This window comes from Cupressus sempervirens, chromosome 11 (genome assembly GCF_028749045.1).
Source record: "Cupressus sempervirens isolate cs-2001-9-10 chromosome 11, ASM2874904v1, whole genome shotgun sequence".
Lineage (NCBI taxonomy): Eukaryota > Viridiplantae > Streptophyta > Pinopsida > Cupressales > Cupressaceae > Cupressus > Cupressus sempervirens.
The window spans coordinates 737,098,029-737,119,314 of NC_143128.1; the positions used below are offsets into that span (position 1 = coordinate 737,098,029).

The 21,286-nt window shown below is 39.4% G+C and overlaps 1 protein-coding gene across 4 annotated transcripts in view; it reads right to left on the minus strand.

Annotated features, from left to right (window-relative positions):
- LOC149531735 (uncharacterized) overlaps nucleotides 1–11,421 on the minus strand; it is a 59,476-nt gene extending 48,055 nt beyond the window's left edge. For 2 of the 4 annotated variants that reach the window (XR_016358604.1, XR_016358603.1), the window contains exons 1-2: nucleotides 11,155–11,421; nucleotides 10,829–10,950 (exon numbers count right to left, since the gene is read on the minus strand). Coding sequence is in view for 1 of the 4 variants with exons in the window: in XM_089809425.1 (XP_089665551.1) it covers nucleotides 10,829–10,950; nucleotides 11,078–11,117 (162 nt within the window). In the remaining 3 variants the exon portion in view is untranslated. Of the gene's footprint in view, nucleotides 1–8,817; nucleotides 10,951–11,077 lie in introns of those variants that run through there. The other 2 variants (XM_089809425.1, XR_016358602.1) reach the window with 2 other exon arrangements.
- Between the last annotated feature and the right edge of the window lie 9,865 nt (nucleotides 11,422–21,286).

Here is a 21,286-nt window from a genome sequence, read left to right on the forward strand (position 1 = left end):
GAATGAGTCGAGTGACACGGATAAAAGCAGTGGGAAGACTAACGTCTAGAGTTCAATTTTCAGGAATTGTCTGGACCATAATCTACAAAATTCAATTAGAGATTGGAGTTGGTGTTCTGGAGAGAAACTGAAGATGAAACAAATAACCATAATTAGTGGTTATTGGATGTTGGCTATGTGAATGAGGATAGAGGCCTAAGAAAAACTCATCAATCCATGAGCGGTACTGATATTGGGTATAATGTTGATTGGGAATGTGAGTATTACTAAGAAACTCTATAGGCCATTCATAGGCTGAGACATATGTGTCAATGGGGCCTAGGGTAGCAGATATTTCAGGGTCAGCTTCACGGCAAGGATATTTGGCTATCAAGGATGTTGTTAGAAGCTGGTGATTGGCTGCAAAGTGATATTGCCTAAGTTCATCATAAATGTGTTTTGTGAGCTGATAGGTGTTAGCATTCCAGGGAGTATTACAAACCAGAGGATAGGTTTCTTTTCTTTCCATGAGAATTCTCACATGTTGTTGATGAACTGGTTCTGGTGTAGGTTCAGGAACAAGAGGCTCAAAGCAGACCTGCACATGCTAATCCTCTTGTGGAAGATGTATCAAATTTTGATTACGATGATCTTTAGCCAGATGACCACGATCTTCTTCAATGCTCATTCAAATTTGATCTTGATGAACCTGTTGGTTAGACAACTCAAGATGAAAATAAATACTATTATACAAATTAGTAACAATGTCAGGGAGTGTTTGAGCTATAGGATTTTCTCGTGGGCAGATATATGCATCATATTCTTATTCTTCGGTAAGAGCATTGACATGATATCCTTCATGAATAAGAAAGTCAGCAAGGACATTCTTGACACCTTCCACATATTCTATTTCAAAATCAAAAGTATCAAGGAACTGTGCCCATCTCAATAGGTGACCTCGAGCAACCTTGTACTTGGACTCCTTCTTAAAGAAACTAGATAGGTGATGCAAATCACTTCTGAGTAAGAAGGGTTTATCTCCAATAAAGAGCTGAAATTTAGTAAAAGCATTGATAACAGCTAACAACTCTTTATGAGTACTATGGTAGTTCAGTTCAGAAACTTTAAAGGCACCTGACTCATACCTGACCACTTCTTCTTTAATTTTACCTTCATGTTCAACTTGTTCGAGCAAGACAACACCCCAGGCTTCATTCCTTGCATCCGTCTGGACAATATTTTTACCAGAATCGAGAATTCGTAATGGCAGGAGCTGCTGACACTGATCTTTAATCTGTTGAACAATGTGGTCATGCTTTTCTGTCCATGGTGGAGCATTCTTTCTTAGGAGCTTGTTTAACTCTTTTCGAACTTCTATGATCTTCTGATAATAACCTACAATATAATTTACAAGACCAAGAAATCGTTGCAAAGACTTCTTGTCTTTTACCTCAACTTTGTTGATTGCAGAAAGCAAATGATTTTGTGGATACAAGCACCCATTGGGCTCAATCCGTGTACCAATAAAGATAAGACTTTTAGTGCACCAGTGTAACTTGGTAGGATTGAGGCATAAACCATGACTTTGACAAATATTAAGAAACTGATGTAGATGACTCATATGATTGGTATAGTCTTGGCTGAAAATGAGGAATTTCTCTATGTATGGCTGGATAAACCTGGAATATGGGGAAAAAATCCTATCCATATGACTCTGGAATATGGAGTAGTCTTGATGCCAAATGGAAAAACATTCCATTCATACAGACCTTGTGGGACTGAGAAGGCGGCTTTATAGCTTTCTTTATTTTTTACAGAGATTTGCCAGAATCCGTTTGTTAGATCAAACTTGCTAAAAATATTGAAACCTTGGATACGCTGCCAGATATAATCTTTTCTTGGCAAAGGATGCTGATTATTTTCTAAGTAGACATTTAAAGGCTTGTAATTCACAACTAATCTTTTCTCAGCAAGTTCATTACCATTTTCATCCTTCTTGGAGACATACATAACATGGCATGAAAAAGGGCTTTTACTGGGACGAATGATATTTTTTGCAAGGAGCTCAGTAATATCCTTTTCATAGAGTGCTTGTTCTACTTGTGACAGTACGAAATAATTGGCTTTGCTTTTAGGAACCATCGCACGGGCATTCTCATCTTTCTTGAGAGGAAGGACACATTCCATATGGCGTTCATATTTGGTCAAATCTTTTGTTAACACAGTGGCTTCAAAATCGGCTTTGATTGCTGTTAAATCCCCCATGACTTCTTGTTGCAATCTGCTGATGATAAATATAGTATTCCCTGTTGGCCTTAGCATGTGATCGCCTCTGGTCAACCAGATGCTCCCACACAAATTAAGATGCTTAACTATGCTAATTCTTCATTCAAAAAGCCTTGTTAGTACAGCAGAACCAAATGCAAAAGTTAGTTCAAATGGAATTAGCTGCTCAACAGGCCACTGCCAGCACTAATACTAATTTTCATACAATTATTGCCTTGCTTCAAGCCCTTGAGTCCCATTTATCCTTGCAATTTTCCACCCAAATGCAATCCAACATTACCAATTTGCGTCAAAATTATCAGAGTTTTCATCAAACTAGCGAAGCGTGGTGGATGGATAGTGTCAATTGTTTGTCCTCTTTGTCTACAACCACTCACCAGATCTCTGGTACAATGCAAACGCTTAAAACCACAATGCAAACTATTGCAAAGAAAATCTCAACCATAGAACAGACTACTACTCAGGTCCACTCTCAACAGCATGCCGATACTCAAGATATCCATCAAACCCTGACGTCTGTTAAGGATCAAGTTGAGAACAAACTAAACTCTTTACCACAAAGTAGTTCAGCCCCTGCTCGACCACCTAGCAATTTCCCTAACTCATAGGCTGACCATCAGTGTTTACACTCTCTTCATACTAGTAAAGCTTTAGTCTTGCATGTACCTCCTCCAAAGCCACAAGAGTTTGATCCTGCAACTGGTACATGGAAACATGTCAATATGGTATCGCAAGATCCATATGATCAGTTATATGCTTTCAATGAGAATGTACCCCCGTACATAAATTTGGATACTTATAATCTAGTAAAAAATAAAGCAACATTAGATACACTCAGAACATGGATGGACAACGCCATCTATGTTGCAAACATGACACTAGATCAGGCAATAAGAAAAGGTTTGAATGCCTTAATTGACATTGCAAGAAGTGCTTGTGATAGTCTGCCAACACACTATAAAGATGATTTGATCAATGCTGGTGTTACTACAGTCAGCAGTGCACTCTACCGCATGTTTGTTGGTCAGCATGACAATGAACAGCATACAGCCCTCAAAAAGTTCAAGGAAAATAGAATCTGTGGCATGAGCAAGTTAGATGAGTACTGTAGTGATCAGTACACAAATTTCTATAGATTAGGCCAGACGAATAACAATGTCTGGATGTATAACACTTTTCTTGATGGCTTCCCTTTGCAATTGCAATCCTACTATAGAGAAAAGATTCTCTTTAGTATAATGAACACACCAGAGATGTCTATAAATGATGTGACATTTCCACAACTCTGTCAGTTCATTAAAGAAATTAATAGTGACTTATATAAAGAGAAGCAAAATCGAAAAAAGAAAAAGGAAGTTTTTCCATACCTCAAAGTTGGTCTCTATCATTGCCAATCTACATCATATGGCTGTGACAAGCATAAGAAAAAGCATAAGTCATACAAGTCCTACAAATCAAATAAGGACTATGGTAGAGCTTTTCCTAGAAATAAGAAGTTTAAAAGAAAAAAGGTATTTCTAAGAAAGAAGGAAAAGGTTAAAAAGAAGGATTTTAAGCCAGTCTGTTATATCTGCAAAGGAGATCACTACGCCAACAAATGTCTTGGTCGTCAAAAGAAAGGAAAGCATGTTCACGCCCTGCAATCAGTCAATATGCTTAATGAACCTATTACAATAGTTTCAGAAGGGTCAGATTCAGATGACCTTTGTATTGAAGATTGTTCTTCAGATAGTGAAGACAAAATAATGCAAATATGCATTTAAGAATATCTGACAAGGAACATGCCTCTGAAGAAGAACCTGAACAATTCTTCTCTCCATGTGAAAGTGATACTTCAGAAGTATCATTTTATTGCAATATGTATAATCGTTCCGATCGATTCTCAGATTGCCATCAATCTCTCACTCAGCTGAACCCTAATTGGTTGAAGATTACTCCAGAGCAAGAACTGGAATGAATTCAAGCCAGAAGCAATCAGTTGCTCAAAAGAAAAGAAGATTTTCTAACTCCTCATCAATTTGACAAAATCAAAAAAGAGTTAGCCGCTCTTGAAGATTAGCGTAACAAAATCCTGTTACACCAGCAAGAAGAAATCTTGCCACTTTATGATGAAGATGCTCCTATAAATGTATCAGTTCCTCATGGGTATGCCCATAACCCATAAGGACAACAAGCCTTTGCTAAAGCATCCAGAAAAGAATGGCTCTCTCAGCGCCTTGCCTTTCTCTATCAGGCTAAAGCTGATGTTCTGAAAGAAATTAGTCAAGTTTAGCGTGAACTAAAGGAGTATGAAAGCAGTTTGAGTTCTCTCAGTGCTTTTGACAAACTTCTTCTTGAAGCTGAACAAACAACAGAAGAACCTCCTACAGAAAACTATGAAGAAGCAGATGTGTCTTATATACAGACACAACCAGAAGATACTGCATCCAAGTAAGGCTTCGGTTATCAAAAAGGTATGCATAATCCCTGTCTAGAATTTCTACTCTTTATCAAGCTTTCAGGATTAAAAGCATATCAGTTGTGTGCTCTGTTAGATTCTAGTGCCGATTGTAATCTGGCTAGGAAAGAAGATTTTCCTACTGACTATTGGATTCCAACACAGACTAGTATTCACTCGGTGACTCACTCCAATAATCCCATTCGCTTTCAAGCACACATCCCCTTGCAATTTGGTACTCAAAGTTGTATGGTTAACTTTCTCCAATTTCTTGTAGAACAGTATGACTGCATCATAGGCAGCCAAACCCTCCAACAATGGTCTCCCTATACCGTTGGACATCAAGGAACCTATATAGATTTTCAGTTTGGTCGGGTCCCTCAGATAAATGAATTTTGTGGCCATGCTCCAAAATTATCATTTCCACAGCATGGTAAGCCTATTCCTCCAAATTCACATGTCTGGTTAGCCACGCAATCTCTTTCGACCCGGGGGGATTTAGCAGCAATCAAAGCCGATTTTGAAGCCACTGTGTTAACAAAAGATTTGACCAAATATGAATGCCATATGGAATGTGTCCTTCCTCTCAAGAAAGATGAGAATGCTCGTGCGATGGTTCCTAAAAGCAAAGCCAATTATTTCATCCTATCACAAGCAAAACAAGCACTCTGTGAAAAGGATATTACTGAGCTCCTTGCAAAAAATATCATTCGTCCCAGTAAAAGCCCTTTTTCATGCCATGTTATGTATGTCTCCAAGAAGGATGAAAATGGTAATGAACTTGCTAAGAAAGGATTAGTTGTGAATTACAAGCCTTTAAATGTCTACTTAGAAAATAATCAGCATCCTTTGCCAAGCAAAGATTATATCTGGCAGCATATCCAAGGTTGCAATATTTTTAGCAAGTTTGATCTAACAAAAGGATTCTAGCAAATCTCTATAAAAAATAAAGGTATAAAACCGCCTTCTCAGTCCCACAAGGTCTGTATGAATGGAATGTTTTGTCATTTGGCATCAAGACTGCTCCATCCATATTCCAGAGTCATATGGATAGGATTTTTTCCCCATATTCCAAGTTTATCGAGCCATACATAGATGACATCCTCATTTTCAGCTAAGACTATACTAGTCATATGAGTCATCTACGTCAGTTTCTTAATATCTGTCAAAGTCATGGTTTGTGCCTCAATCCTACCAAGTTACACTGGTGCACTAAAAGTCTTATCTTTATTGGTACACGGATTGAGCCCAATGGGTGCTTGTATCCACAAAATCATCTACTTTCTGCAATCAATAAAGTTGAGGTAAAAGACAAGAAGTCTTTGCAACGATTTCTTGGTCTTGTAAATTAATTGCAGGTTATTATCAGAAGATCGCAGAAGCCCAAAAAGAGTTAAACAAGCTCCTAAGAAAGAATGCTCCACCATGGATAGAAAATCATGACCACATTGTTCAACAGATTAAAGATCAGTGTCAGTAGCTCTCGCCATTACGAATTCCCAATTTTGGTAAAAAGATTGTCCAGACAAATGCAAGCAATGAAGCCTGGGGTGTTGTCTTGCTCGAACAAGTTGAACATGAAGGTAAAATTAAAGAAGAAGTGGTCAGGTATGAGTCAGGTGCCTTTAAAGGTTCTGAATTGAACTACCACAGTACTCATAAAGAGTTGTTAGGTATTATCAATGCTTTTACTAAATTTTTGCTCTTTATTGGAGATAAACCCTTCTTACTCAGAAGTGACTTGCGTCACCTATCCAGCTTCTTTAAGGAGTCCAAGCACAAGGTTGCTTGAGGTCACCTATTGAGATGGGCACAGTTCCTCGATACTTTTGATTTTGAAACAAAATATGTGGAAGGTGTCAAGAATGTCCTTGCTAACTTTCTCAGTCGTGAAGGATATCATGTCAATGCTCTTACCAAAGAACAAGAATATGATGCATATATCTGCCCACGAGAAAATCCTATAGCTCAGACACTCCCTGACATTGTTACTAATTTGTATAATAGTATTTATTTTCATCTTGAGTTGTCTAACCAACAAGTTCATCAAGATCAAATCCGAATGAGCATTGAAGAAGATCGTGGTTGTCTGGCTGAAGATCATCGCAATCAAAATTTGATACATCTTCCATAGGAGGATCAGCATGTGCAGGTCCTCTTTGAGGCTCCTGTTCCTGAACCTGCACTAGAACCAGTTCATAAACAACATCCTTGATAGCCAAATATCCTTTCTGTGAAGTTGAACTTGAAATATCTACTGCCCTAGGCCCCATTGACACATATGCCTCAACCTATGAATGGCCTATAGAGTTTCTTAGTAATACTCACATTCCCAATCAGCATTATACCCAATATCAGTACCGCTCATGGATTGATGAGTTTTTCTTAGGCCTCTATCCTCATTCACATAGCCAACATCCAATAACCACTAATTATGGTTATTTGTTTCATCTTCAGTTTCTCTCTAGAACACCAACTCCAATCTCTAATGGAATTTTTGCATATTATGGTCCATCTCGTCCTCAACTGGATACAATTGAATTAAGGACATTATCTTCTTTTGTTCAAGAATGAAAGCCAGTTTGGTTTTTCACACAGTTCCAAACAATTCCAAAAAATTGAACTCCAGACGTTAGTCTTCCCACTGCTTTTATCCATGTCACTCGACGCATTCTTTGGAAAGAAGACTCCATTGAAGATCGTCTAGAACAACTAGAGGAAGAACAAAGACCTGCATCACCCAGTACTAAAGATGAAGACTACATGAATTGGGAAACCAGTTCACCTCACAGTCGTGTGTATTAAACCTATCAAGTGGGGTTGTCACTTGACGAAGGCATCTCAACCTTTGTGAACCAATCTGAGACATGGTTGTCAACCATGGTAAAACTGACACCTGTCGAGTTAACCTTCTCGCTTCAAAAAGATTCTTTGTAATAAAGTGTGTCGGTGTGTTCTCATCCCAAATTACTGTTCACCTCCTTTTCCGTAGTGGAGGTCCTGTTTGGGATTCCTTTCTGCCAAAAGTGTTTTCCACACATCCACCTCCTATGGTTGGACTTGAAGCAATTGTAAACTAAGGATAAGTCTCTCCATCTATATAAGGATGAGCTTCCTTCAGTCTTAGGTAGAGGTAAAATAGCTAAGAACTTGTTGAGTCTAGGTCAAGTCTTAGAGGATTGTCTTAGTTAGTTTATAGAAATCATTCTTGCATAGAGAGTATGCTCTCTTCTCTTTGAGAAGATCAGAAATCAGACTATCTAGAACTGATTTAGTCCCACTGCGCATATGAGTGCGTGATGTACATTGTGAATATTTCATAAGCTTCCAAATATCAATATTAATATAATGCATCTTGTTCACAATTCACAGTTCATTGTAAAAGTTAGTATCTTTGGGTTTAACTATGGAGGAAACTCCATAGTTAAGTGCACTTAGGCTGGAGTAATACTGGGATGGGTGACCTCCCGGGAAGTCCCGATGCTTCACCCTTGTGAGCATCACCTAGATCCAATGAGTGCTAAGTGTTCCATTCATTCTCATGAGAGATGGATTCCTGTTGAATCACTACTCATGAAACATGGGTCATCGAGTTTGACTCAAAATCACACAATTAAATCCTGATATTCATATCACAATTTGACTTGCTGTGGAAATTATCTCCTACTTATCTTTAAGAGCATTATGAGTGACACAGAATTATTATCATCTTTATTTTATATACAACATCTAAATTAAGGTGTAAATTCTATTTATGTTTTCCAACAACTTAATCAACACGCTTTGGAAATTCATTTCTATTCTATTCATAATTCTAATTAAAAAAACAATTATAAATAATCTAAACAGCTAACACCTAAAATTTAAGACTTTTCAAACACAAATTGACTAATTGGTCTATTTTTTATTACCAAGGCAAAAAGAACAGCTTGCCAAAATCTCCAAGTTTAATATCAGTCAAATTGGTCTTAGAATTCAACAGCAAATTGTCAAGCTTTAAGAGCATTATGGGTGAGTTGGAAGTCTAATCTTTTTTATTTCAAATACAACGTTTAAATTAAGGTTCAAATGGTTCAAATTCTATTTGTGTTTTCCAACAACTAAAACAACCAGTCTACCAATAATACTAATTTTGCAATAAATGGAATAAATATGTAAACAGTTCAGCAAGTGACACAGTTTTTTAATAGCCCACAAAATTCCTCACCACAAGAGATACAACTGAAGGAAGAATCAAATTTTCTAGAAAGTAATCTTTCAAAGTTTGTAAATGCCACCCCAAAGTTACTAACCAGTGGTCTTGTCAGGTTTTTTGATGTTTAAATGTCCATGAGTTCTTCATGGCTAGAATGTTGATCTCCAAATATGATTGTGCAGTCTGGAATCTACTTCTGCACACAAAATTATAACCTGTTTTTAAGGCTCAGGTCTACGAAAGAGAAATCTCTTCGGTTTAAACAACCTGCCCAAGTTTCAATCTGAATCTCTCCACAATTGTATGTACAAATGTTATTCCCTAAATGACCTGCCAATATCAACCAATGTAGCGGGTAAATGCTAAATCCAAAGTGATGATGTTGTCAAGGAGTATCATCGGGATTAGTATGCCAACTGTTTGTTGTTCTTTTTTTGTAGATGCTTGTCCAATATCAATAGGCCCCACTACAGGCTTGGCTGTTTCAAAATTCTCCAGAAGGGGATCACTGTAGGCAGGCATTTCATACAATCTAGGGATTACACCTAGTAAAATGAAGAATCAACTCTGCCTTGTAAAGGCCACTTGATATTGGTCAAGAGGCTTTACAACTTTGACCTGCCTAATTGAGCATCTTCTGTAAACATAGGTCCAACATGAAGGCAATCTCCATGTCTCCACATGGTGAGATGTTACTCCTCATTATGGCTTCAACTTCTAAGCATATACAAACCCAAAATGTCCAATAAACACAAACATACATGAAGCGCAGATCATTTCATTCAGTGCTTCAGAGTTGGTATCACAGGAAAATAAGAAATTGACTCATCTTTATTGGGATTAATGGACAAAAATATAATGCTAGTGCCATGTTATGTCACTCCTGACAACATTTTCTTGTCTGATAGCTCTAATCCTTTTATTAACTTATCTTTTTAATAAGTAATCCTTTTATTAACTGTTACTCAACATTTGTTTTGTACATATAAAAGGATTCAGGGTCCTTCAAATTCCTTCTTATCCAATAAAAACATATGCATATTTCTGATTGTTGCTTGTGTTTCATTTTATTTCTGTCACAGTCTTCTGTGTCTTTCTTCCATGATAAAAGTGTCACACTTGGAACCCTAATTGGTCTGAGGCCTAACCATAGTACACAATATGCAAGAAACATCGTACATCCTGAAGATCACATGGGATTGCAGAAGGGTAAGATCATGGAAGTCATTTGCAGGTTGTATGCATTTCACTCCAGGTTGCAGAGCAGTGCTCTGTACCTTGCACAGTGGCAACAAGTTTGTAGTCAAAACTCGCCCTGCAAACTTACCCATCTTTGAGTCCCTATTGTAAATTGTCACAAACTGGAATAAATGTCACAAGTCCTATCCAGGCATAGTGAAAAGTCTAAGGCCCCTCATCTTCATGATCTAGTCAAAAGTATCTCAATGAAAGAAATGTGTTCAATGGCATCGGAAGGAACCTATTCCAAACATGCACTTCTGAAATATATCTCCTGCTAGGTTCATGTCTATTTTTGTCCCTATTTATACTATGACTGTTACTTTTTAATAGTATGGTTTCTAGTCGGACAACCTGTAAGGTTTAATAGCAGCCAACAGATGATAGTATGGTCATTTTAATAGTCTATCCAAGTTATTTCTAATAATGATCAAAGAAAGCATGGACAATTCAAACTTAAGTGGATGTGCGAGGTAAACATTTCAAAACATGCAACCACAAGCTTAGTGATATATGAAGTGAGCATTCAAAACATGCAAACACAAGACCCCTGGGGCTTGGAAGAGGCGAGACGCTAACAACAAGGGAATAAATATTGAAAACCCATCTAAAACAAGTCAGCTAATTGGAAGCAATTTTCTTAAAAATTGGGAAACATAGGAAATAGAAGAAATGGGGAAGGAAAAACTGACATGAAAATTTTCAACCCATGTAGCTCTCCTTTTCTCCCCGGTGGTTTTCGCATTCAATCCAAAGTGGTCATGACTGCTGAAGAGGAAGAAATAGAATTTGCAATACAACTCCTCCACTTTCTCTGCACAAGGCCAAAAAGAAAAAAGAGGTTATAGATTACATCTAATTTTAAATTAAATTTGCATTCAAAGTAGCAAGCAGTCATAAGATTAAATTTTAAACCAGGGCAGGTAGTCATAAAACAATACTCATCAAAAACAATCTTAAACATCGAATGCATGCCCACATTAGATCTCCATTTTTTTGAAGTTCTTGACGAACTCACCAAGCACACCCACTTAAAAAGATTTTAGGGTCGCATCATTTTAAAACTTGACCAAATTCTTTTAATTGTCAGTCAAACGTATCACAACATGATAATCTGAACATGACGTTGCTACCCATTATTTCTCTGCATTCTGCCCTTCTTCTTCGTCTGTCGCCAAAACATGAACAGACGTACCAGCAAGGAAAAATTCCTAAGAATAAAACTCAAAAGAGATTAAAAATCTATTCTGACCAGAGAAAGCAAATAAACAAAACAAAATATTGCGAGCAGAGGAAAAAGAATTAGATAAAAAAATCGAAGTGAGATAGTTTATGCTTTACCCCGCTCCCTGCAACGGCTATTTTGGTTTCAAAATGTTAGAATTTTAAATTCTGTTTTTGGTCTCCCAACGGACTAGTCATTCGATCTTTTATTAGTTTGGATTATTGGAATATAGGTCAATAATAAATTTAAAGGATTAATACTTTTGATTAATGCTATTTTTTCCATTTTTACATCTAATATTTTTTTTTTGAGATTTGCATATTCTATTACTTATTTTTATCAATTTAGTTCATATTACTATTTTTAAAATATTTTTATCTTTAGTGTTTTTTCAAAAATTGTTAATAAGATATATAATTTTATTGTTCAATAGAATTATTAAAATTAATATTGTATTTATAGTATATTTCTATATTTTACATCAAAATAATATACAAATATACTCTTTTACAATTGTTATAAATTAGAATTATTATTTGGGTAAGTGCACGGAATTGTGGTGTCAAAAAGAGGGTATAAGTGGACACATTTTTTTCTGAAATCAACAATTTCTGAACTTCAACAAGAATTTGAAGATAGTTACACTCAAAATTTTAAGATATGACAAAAAGAAAAGTAGTAGTCATTTGAATCTAGTTTCTAAACTACTAATTTTTTTTCAAAATGGTTTAGTTTTAGGTCCTCAAAAAAAGGGACCACAAAAAGTGGTATTGTTTATTCCAAAAAAATATAACATGTACAAAGTGTGGCCCCCCTAAAATTTTAAGTTTTTTTTTTTGAAATTCTTTAATCTCTCTGGTCAAAAGTTACTCAACACTATGTAGTTTATCCCAAATTTTTTGGATAATTTTATAATATGTATTTTTTAAAATGAATTTGTTAACTAGACACATCCCAAAAACATGAAATATATGTGTGCTTTCCCTAGAAATGATTGAAAACTAATCTAAAATCAAAACTTTTTTTTTCAAAGTGTGTAGAATGGAGTCTAGTTTCTAAAAAACTAAGTTGTTGCAAAATTCAATGAACGAGCTAAAATCTACAGCCCAATTAGTACATTTTGTTTTTTGACAAAAAATGGACATACATTCAAAAGAAATTATAGATGAAAGGCTTGAAATAGTTCAAATAAAAAGTACATTATATGGTTATATAGCTAATACAGAGACCTACAATATCATGTAACGTGATCTTATCGATGCTCTAATACGAGGAATCTTGAAGGAAAGCATACAAGAAAAATCAATCATTTTTTGTATGTTTGTAGCAAAACATATCTCAGACTAGTTTACAGACTCCAAACATTTGGCTTAGATCCCCAAGGCAAAACCAAGCTTTAGGCTTGGTAGAATGCAAAGGCTTGAATAGTGCATGCACCCTATAGCACACACGCACTATTTAGAACTTTTTAAATTTGAGTCTTAATAATGTGTGTGCCCTTTAGTGCGCACATACCATTGAGACCCAAATAGTACATAAAGAGAGAAGAAGAGAGGCAGAGCAAGACTGAGAGAGAGAGTGAGAGAGGATGGGTGTGTGTGTGTGTGTGTGTGTGTGTGTGTGTGTGTGTGTGTGAGAGAGAGAGAGAGAGAGAGTAGGGGATGGGAGAGGGGAGAGAGAGAGTAGGGGATGGGAGAGAGAGGAAGTGAGAGAGAGTATGGGTGGCAAAGAGAGTACGAGATGGGAGAGAGAGGAAGTGTGAGAGAGAGTAGGGGTGGCAAAGAGAGAGTACGAGATGGGAGAGAGAGATTAAGAGTAGGGGATGGGAGAGAGAGGAAGTGTGAGAGAGAGAGTAAGGGTGGCAGAGAGAGTGTGGGATGGGAGAGAGAGATTTAGAGTAGGGGATGGTAGAGAGAGAGAGAGTAGGTAGTGGGAGAGGGAGCAAGGGAGGGAGAGAGAGAGGAGGAGGATGGGAGTGTGTGTGAGAGAGAGAGAGAGAGTAGGGCATGGGAGAGAGTGTGAAAGAGAGTAGGGGTGGCAAAGAGAGAAAGTAGGTGATGGGAGAAGGGAGAGAGAGTAGGAGATGGGAGAGAGAGAGGAAGTTTGAGAGAGAGAGTAGGGGTGGCAGCGAGGGTACGAGATGGGATAGAGAGATTGAGAGTATGGGATGGGGGAGAGAGAGAGAGTAGGTGGTGGGAGACAGAGTGGGAGAGGAAGAGCGAGAGAGATAGGAGGATGGGAGTGCATGTGTGAGAGATAGAGAGGGATTAGGATATGGGAGAGAGGGGGGGGAGAGGGGGGATGGGAGTGTGTGTGTGTTTGAAAGAGAGAGTAGGGGATGGGAGAGGGGAGAGAGAGAGAGTAGCCTGAGAGAGAGAGAGAGAGAGAGAGAGAGAGACAGTAGGTGGTGGGCGAGGGAGTGGGAGAGGGAGAAACAAGGGGGATGGGAGTGTGTGTAAGAGAGAGTAGGGCATGAGAGAGAGTGTGAGAGAGAATAGGGTGGGCATCGAGAGAGAGTAGGGGATGGGAGAGAGAGAGAGTAGAGAGGGAGAGAGAGAGAGAGTGAGAGAGAGAGAGTAGGTGGTGGGAGAGGGAGTGGGAGAGGGAGAGAGGGGGTGATGGGAGTGTGTGTGAGAGATCTAGAGAGAGAGGGGGGGATGGGAGTGTGTGTCTATGAAAGAGAGAGAGTGGGGGATGGGAGAGACAGATTAAGAGCAAGGGATGGGAGAGAGAGAGAGAGTAGAGAGAGATAGTGAGAGAGATCTAGAGAGTAGGGGATGGGAAAGGGGAGAGAGAGATGGGGGATGGGAGTATGTGAGTGTGTGAAAGAGAGAGAGTAGGGGATGGGGGGGAGGGAGAGAGAGAGAGAGAGAGAGAGAGAGAGAGTAGGAGATGGGAGAGAGAGAGTAGGTGGTGGGAGGGAGAGAGGGGGGGAATGGTAATGTGTGTAAGAGAGAGATTAGGGGATGGGAGAGAGTGTGAGAGTGTGAGAGAGAGTAGGGGTGGTAGAGAGAGAGTACAGGATGGGAGAGAGAGAGTGAGAGTAGGGGATGGGAGAGAGAGAGTAGAGAGGGAGAGAGAGAGAGTGAGAGAGAGATAGTAGGAGTTGGGAGAGGGAGTGAGAGAGGGAGAGATAGAGGGGGGATGGGAGTGTGTGTGAGAGATCTAGAGAGTAGAGGATGGGAGAGGAGAGAGAGGGGGGGATGGGAGTGTGTTTCTGTGAAAGAGAGAGAGTAGGGGATGGCAGAAGGGAGAGAGAGTAGCCTGAGAGAGAGAGAGTAGGTGGTGGGAGAGGGAGTGGGAGAGGGAGAGAGAGGGGGGATGGGAGTGTGTGTAAGAGAGAGAGTAGGGGATGGGAGAGAGTGTGAAAGTGTGTGAGAGAGTAGGGGGTGGTAGAGAGAGTGAGAGTAGGGGATAGGAGAGAGTGTGAGAGAGAGTAGGGGATGGGAGAGAGAGAGTGAGAATAGGGGATGGGAGAGAGAGAGAGAGTAGAGAGGGAGAGAGATATAGTAGGTAGTGGGAGAGGGAGAGAGAGGGGGGAATGGGAGTGTGTGTGAGAGATCTAGAGAGTAGGGGATGGGAGAGGAGAGAGAGAGGGGAGATGGGAGGGTGTCTATGAAAGAGAGAGTAGGGGATGGGAGAGGGGAGAGAGAGTAGCCTGAAAGAGAGAGTAGGTGGTGGGAGAGGGAGTGGGAGAGGGGGAGAGAGAGGGGGATGGGAGTGTGTAAGAGAGAGTAGGGGATGAGAGAGAGTGTGAGAGTGTGAGAGAGAGTAGGGGGTGGCAGAGAGAGAACAGGATGGGAGAGAAAGAGTGAGAGTAGGGGATGGGAGAGAGAGAGAGAGAGAGAGAGAGAGAGAGTAGGAAGTGGGAGAGGGAGAGCGAGAGAGAGAGAAGGATGAGAGTGTGTGTGAGAGAGAGAGAGAGAGTAGGGGATGGGAGAGGGGGGAGAGAGAGAGAGTAGAGAGAGAGAGAGAGTAGGGGATGGGGAGAGAGAGTAAGTGGTGGGAGAGGGAGTAGGAGAGGGAGAGAGAGAGAGAGTAGGGGATGGGAGAGGAGAGAGAGAGTGTGAGAGAGAGAGCGTAGAGGATGGGAGAGGAGAGAGAGAGTGAGAGAGAGTAGGGGATGGGAGACCTGAGAGAGAGTGAGAGAGAGTAGGGGATGTGAGAGAGAGTAGGCAGTGGAAGAGGGAGTAGGAGAGGGAGAGTGAGAGAGAGATGGGGATGGGAGAGAGAGAGTAAGTGGTGGGAGAGGGAGAGAGAGAGGGGGGGATGGGAGTGTGAGAGAAAGAGAGAGTAGGGGGTGAGAGAGGAGAGAGGGTGAGAGAGAGTAGGGGATGGGAGAAAGAGAGTAGGTGGTGGGAGAGGGAGAGAAAGAGAGAGAGAGTAGGGGATGGGAGAGGGAAGAGAGTGATAGAAAGTAGGCAATGGGAGAGAGAGAGAGGGGGGGATGGGAGCATGTGAGACAGAGAGATTAGGGAATGGGAGATAAGAGAGGGTGAGAGAGAGTAGGCAGTGGGAGAGGGAGAGTGAGAGAGAGTAGGAGATGAGAGAGGAGAAAGAGCGAGAGAGAGTAGGGGATGGGAGAGGAGAGAGAGAGTGAGAGAGAGTAGGGGATGAGAGAGGATAGAGAGTGAGAGAGTAGGGGATGGGAAGAGAGAGTGAGAGAGAGTAGGCAATGGGAGAGGGAGTAGGAGAGGGAGAGCGAGAGAGAGAGTAGGGGATGGGAGAGGAGAGAGAGAGTGAGAGAGTAGGGGATGGGAGAGGAGAGAGAGAGTAGGGGGAGAGAGAGAGAGAGAGTAGGGGATGGGGAATGGTGGGATAGGGAGAGATTTATTTTCACATAGTGTGTACGCACTATAGTGTGTACATGCTTTATAGTGTGTACACACTATAGTGTGTACATGCTTTATAGTGCGTACATGCTATAGTGTGTACGCACTATGTGAAATCACCAAAAAATGGTCATAAAGAAAGTTTGGGTCCCTTTTGATCCATATTCTACTTTTTGTCTATTGTGCATTCTGTTGCTCTGACAAAAAAATGGGTTTCAAGCTGTTGGAAGTTCGCAAACACTATTTGAAGACTTTTTGAAGCTAGCAAGCACCAAATTCAATCATTGGATACTCTATTTGTAGGCTTATTGAATATTCTTTCTATAGAAAAGGTTAACTTGTAGTCCTTGTTAAATATTGTTTGTTGATATATAGAGACAAATTTGATTATAATTTGACATGTTATTTAATATATAATGAATTCATTGAAATTTGTATGTTTGAATGAATTGTTATTTGGTAATGGTTAGAAATTTGGCAAGTTGTTTGATATATATTGTGTATTCATTGAAATAATTGTTATTTTCATATGTATTTGAATGATTTGTAATTTATAAATTGTAAGTAATTTAGATGTTTAAATAATTTGATATATAGAAATCATCATCATTCCAAGTAAGAAACCAAAAACTCAAACAAAGGAAGAGAGGGAGGTAGATTTGGCAATTAAAAGAGATAAAATGAAACTACTACATGAACAAAGAAAATTGCAAAGCAATAATGAAGAATTGACTTTTGAAGAGGAACAAGAACCACCAATATAAAGAAACAAAGAGAAAAAATTGGAAAGACAAAGAGAATAAATGAGATCGTTATGCTTAAGAAGACAATTGAATTGTGAAGCTACACCATCTTTCAATGTTGGAGTCATATCATCCTCTCATGTTGAAGAGACACTAATTTGTAGATCCAATGATATACACACTCCATCATGTCATGTTTAAGGCACAACATCAACATATCAAGTAGGTGATATTCCATCCTTTGCATCTTATTGCCAAGGCACATCATGTTTGGTTCAAGGTACGCAAAACACTCAACCTTATGTTGATGTTCAAAATGTTGAAGGAATAGAAGAGATTATAACACCTTCTAGAATTCATTTTAGAAGACTAAAATATTTGATTGATATTGATACTAACATTTTGAAATCAATGCTTGACAAGATTAGCAAGCGTACTTGTCAAAGAAAAGTTAATCATGTGTGGAGATTATTCTTTGAAGAATTAAATATTACAGGTCAATGCCAATTATTTGTTGAAATGATGAAGAATTTAAAATTTAGGCCTATGATGAAGATTCTTGGGCTAAGAATGATGGATGATTCAAATGAAAAAAGCATTGTAAAGAATCTAATGAGTGCTTATGACAAAGTGGGTTCTAAATCATGCACCAAAGATAGTAATATCACAAGATGAGTGCTTACATCGACAATAGTAAGTACCTAAATGAAGAAAGCTCGACTCATGAGACAGATGAGCAAAACATTGAAAATTGGTAGAGGTACTCTAAGGAGAGCCAGGCTAAGGCATGAGAGATTAGAAGATCCAAGAAAAAATGAGTTATGGACATTTAGCGGTAGACTACCACAAAATGATAAAAAAATTAGTGAAGCTTTGAAATTATTGATTGAAGATTTTTGGAGAAATAACACACATGTTTCCCTTAATCAAAGAGATGTATGTCCATGAAGGATTTGACCTCTTGTAGCATCTTGATTTGTGAATGGTAGGATTTTGGGAATTGGTGAAGGGTTGAGCATTTGGAAATAAGTTATTTTAGTGTTGTTGAACCTTTTTCAAGTCATAAAAGTGGAATCAAGTGAAAAATGTAAAAATTGCAATTTTTGTGCAAAGTTGCATTGTTCAAAGTTGTAAAAGTTGCTCAAATTTGCAACTGACTAGGAAAAGGGTCGTGGGATTGAATTGTCTATTCTGTTAGCTCTGGGTGGCCAGGTAAACCCTAGTCCCAAGCTCATCCCATCCTGTTGAGCATTCAAACATTCTCGAGCATGCCGAGCCAAAATGTACCTAAGGGTAACTAAATGCCATAGGGCATCGATCTTTGACAGGGCATATCTCGGAGCTCATGCGAGGTATACATGCAATTCTAGGTCCTATAGGACTATTTTGTGGAGACCTACAATAACCTCTCTCATTTTTTGGAGATCTTATTCCATTTTCATTTTGTTATGCCATCTCAGGTGATGCTAAAACTCGTAGTGTTGGCCAGTACAAAGTTGCCAACTACCAAATCTATCTCATCATTCATTGTGGGATCAAACTATCTATTTTGTTAGCTTTGGGTGGCCAAGTAAACTCTAGCCTTAAGCTTGTCCCATCCCTTTGAGTGCTCGAACATTCTTGGGAATGCTGCACCGAAATGTCCCTAAGGGTCATTAAATGTCATAGGACAACGATCTTTGATGGGGTATATCTTAGAGCTCATGTAAGGTATGGATGCAATTCTAGGTCCTATAGGACCATGTTGTGGAGAACTATGATAACCTCTCTCTTTTTTTGGAGATCTTACTCCATTTTGATTTTGCAACACCATCTCGAGTGATGTTAAAACTCATAGTGTTGGCTAGTACAAATTTTCCAACTACCAAATCTCCCCCACTATTCATCATGGGATCAAACTATCTATTTCGTTAGCTCTAAGTGGTAGGGTAAACCCTAGCCCCATTCTTGTCCCATCCTGTTGAACGATCGAACATTCTCAGGCACACCAAAACGAAACGTCACTAAGGGTCACTAAATGCCATAGGGCAACAATCTTTGATGGGACATATCTTAAAGCTCATATGAGGTATGGATGTGATTCTAGGTCCTATAGGATCATGTTGCAAAGACCTATAATAAATTCTCTCTCTTTTTGGAGATCTTACTCCATTTTGATTTTGCGATGCCATCTTGGGTGATGCTGAAACTCGTAGTGTTGGCTAGTACAAAGTTTCCAACTACCAAATCTCCCTCACCATTTGTCGTGGGATCAAACTAGTTTTTTTTAGCTCTAGGTGACTAAGTAAACCCTAGACCTAAGCTTGTCCTATCTCATTGAGTGCTCAAACATTCTCGGGCACGTCAAATCAAAATGTCCCTAATAGTTATTAAATGCCATAGGGTAGTGATTTTTGACGGGGCATATCTCAGAGCTCATGCAAGGTATGGATGCAATTCTAGGTCCTATAGGACTGTGTTACAGAGACTTACAATAAAATCTCTTTCTTTTTGGAGATCTTACTCTGATTTGATTTTGTGATGCCATCTCGAGTGATGCTAAAACTTGTAGTGTTGGCCAGTACAAAGTTGTCAACTGCTAAATCTCCCTCACCATTCATCATGGGATTGAACTGTCTATTATATTACCTCTGGGTAGCCAGGTAAACCCTAGCTCCAAGCTCATCCCATCCTATTGAGTGCTTGAACGTTCTTAGGCACGCCAAATCGAAACATCCCTAAGGGTCACTAAATGCCATAGGGCACCGATCTTTGATAGGGCATATTTTGAAGCTTGTGCAAGGTATGGATACAATTCTAGGTCTTATAAGACCATGTTGCAAAGACCTACAATAACCTCTCTCACTTTTTAGATTTCTTACTCCATTTTGATTTTGTGATGCCATCTCGGGTGATGCTGAAACTTATAGTGTTGGCCAATACAAAGTTGCCAACTGACAAATCTCTCTCATCATTTGTTGTGGGATTGAATTGTCTATTCTGTTAGCTTTGGGTGGTTGGGTAAACCCTATCCCCAAGTTCATCCCATCCTGTTGAGTGCTCAAACATTCTCGGGCATGCCGAACCAAAACATCCCTAAGGGTCACTAAATGCCATAGGGAAATGATCTTTGATGGGGCATATCTCAAAGCTTGTGTGAGGTATAGATGTGATTCTAGGTTCTATAGGACCATGTTGTGGATACCTACAATAACCTATCTCACTTTTTGGAGATCTTACTCCATTTTGATTTTGTGATGCCATCTCAGGTGATGTTGAAACTCATAGTGTTGGCCAATACAAAGTTGCCAACTGCCAAATCTCCCTCACTGTTTATCGTGGGATAAAACTATCTATTCTATTAGCTCTAGGTGGCTTGGTACACCCTAGCCCCAAGCTCATTCTATCCTGTTGAGCACTAGAACATTCTCGAGCACACTAAACTGAAACATCCCTAAGGGTCACTAAATGTCATAGGGAAGTGATCTTTGATGGGGCATATCTCGAAGCTTGGGAAAGGTATGGATGCAATTCTTAGTCCTATAGGACTGTGTTGTGGATACCTACAATAACCTCTCTCACTTTTTGGAGATCTTACTCCATTTTGATTTTGCGATGCCATCTCGGGTCATGCTGAAATTTGTAGTGTTGGCTAGTACAAAGTTGTCAACTGCCAAATCTCCCACACCGTTCACCATGGGCTTGAATTGTCTATTCTGTTAGCTTCAAGTGGTCAGTTAAACCCTAGCCCCAAGCTCATCCTATCCCGTTGAGCACTCAAACATTCTCAGGTACACCGAACCGAAACATCCCTAAGGGTCACTAAATGCCATAGGGTAGCAATCTTTGATGGGGCATATCTTAGAGCTCGTGCAAGGTATAGATGCAATTCTAGATCTTATAGGACCATATTATGGAGACCTATAATGACCTCTCTCACTTTTTAGAAATCTTACTATATTTTGATTTTGTGATACCATCTCGGGTGATGTTGAAACTCATAGTGTTGGCCAATACAAAGTTGTCAACTGCCAAATCTTCCTCATTGATTGTCATGGGATCAAACTATCTATTCTATTAGCTCCAAGTGGCTGGTTAAACCCTAGCTCCAAGCTCATACCATCTTGTTGAGCACTCAAATATTCTCGGGCATGTCGAACCAAAACGTCCCTAAGGGTTACTAAATGCCATAGGGTAGTGATCTTTGACAAGGCATATCTTAGAGCTCATGCAAGGTATGGATGTGATTCTAGGTCTTATAGGACCATGTTGCAGAGACCTACAATAACCTATCTCACTTTTTGGAGATCTTATTCTATTTTGATTTTGCTACGCCATCTCAAGTGATGTTGAAACTCGTAGTGTTGGCTA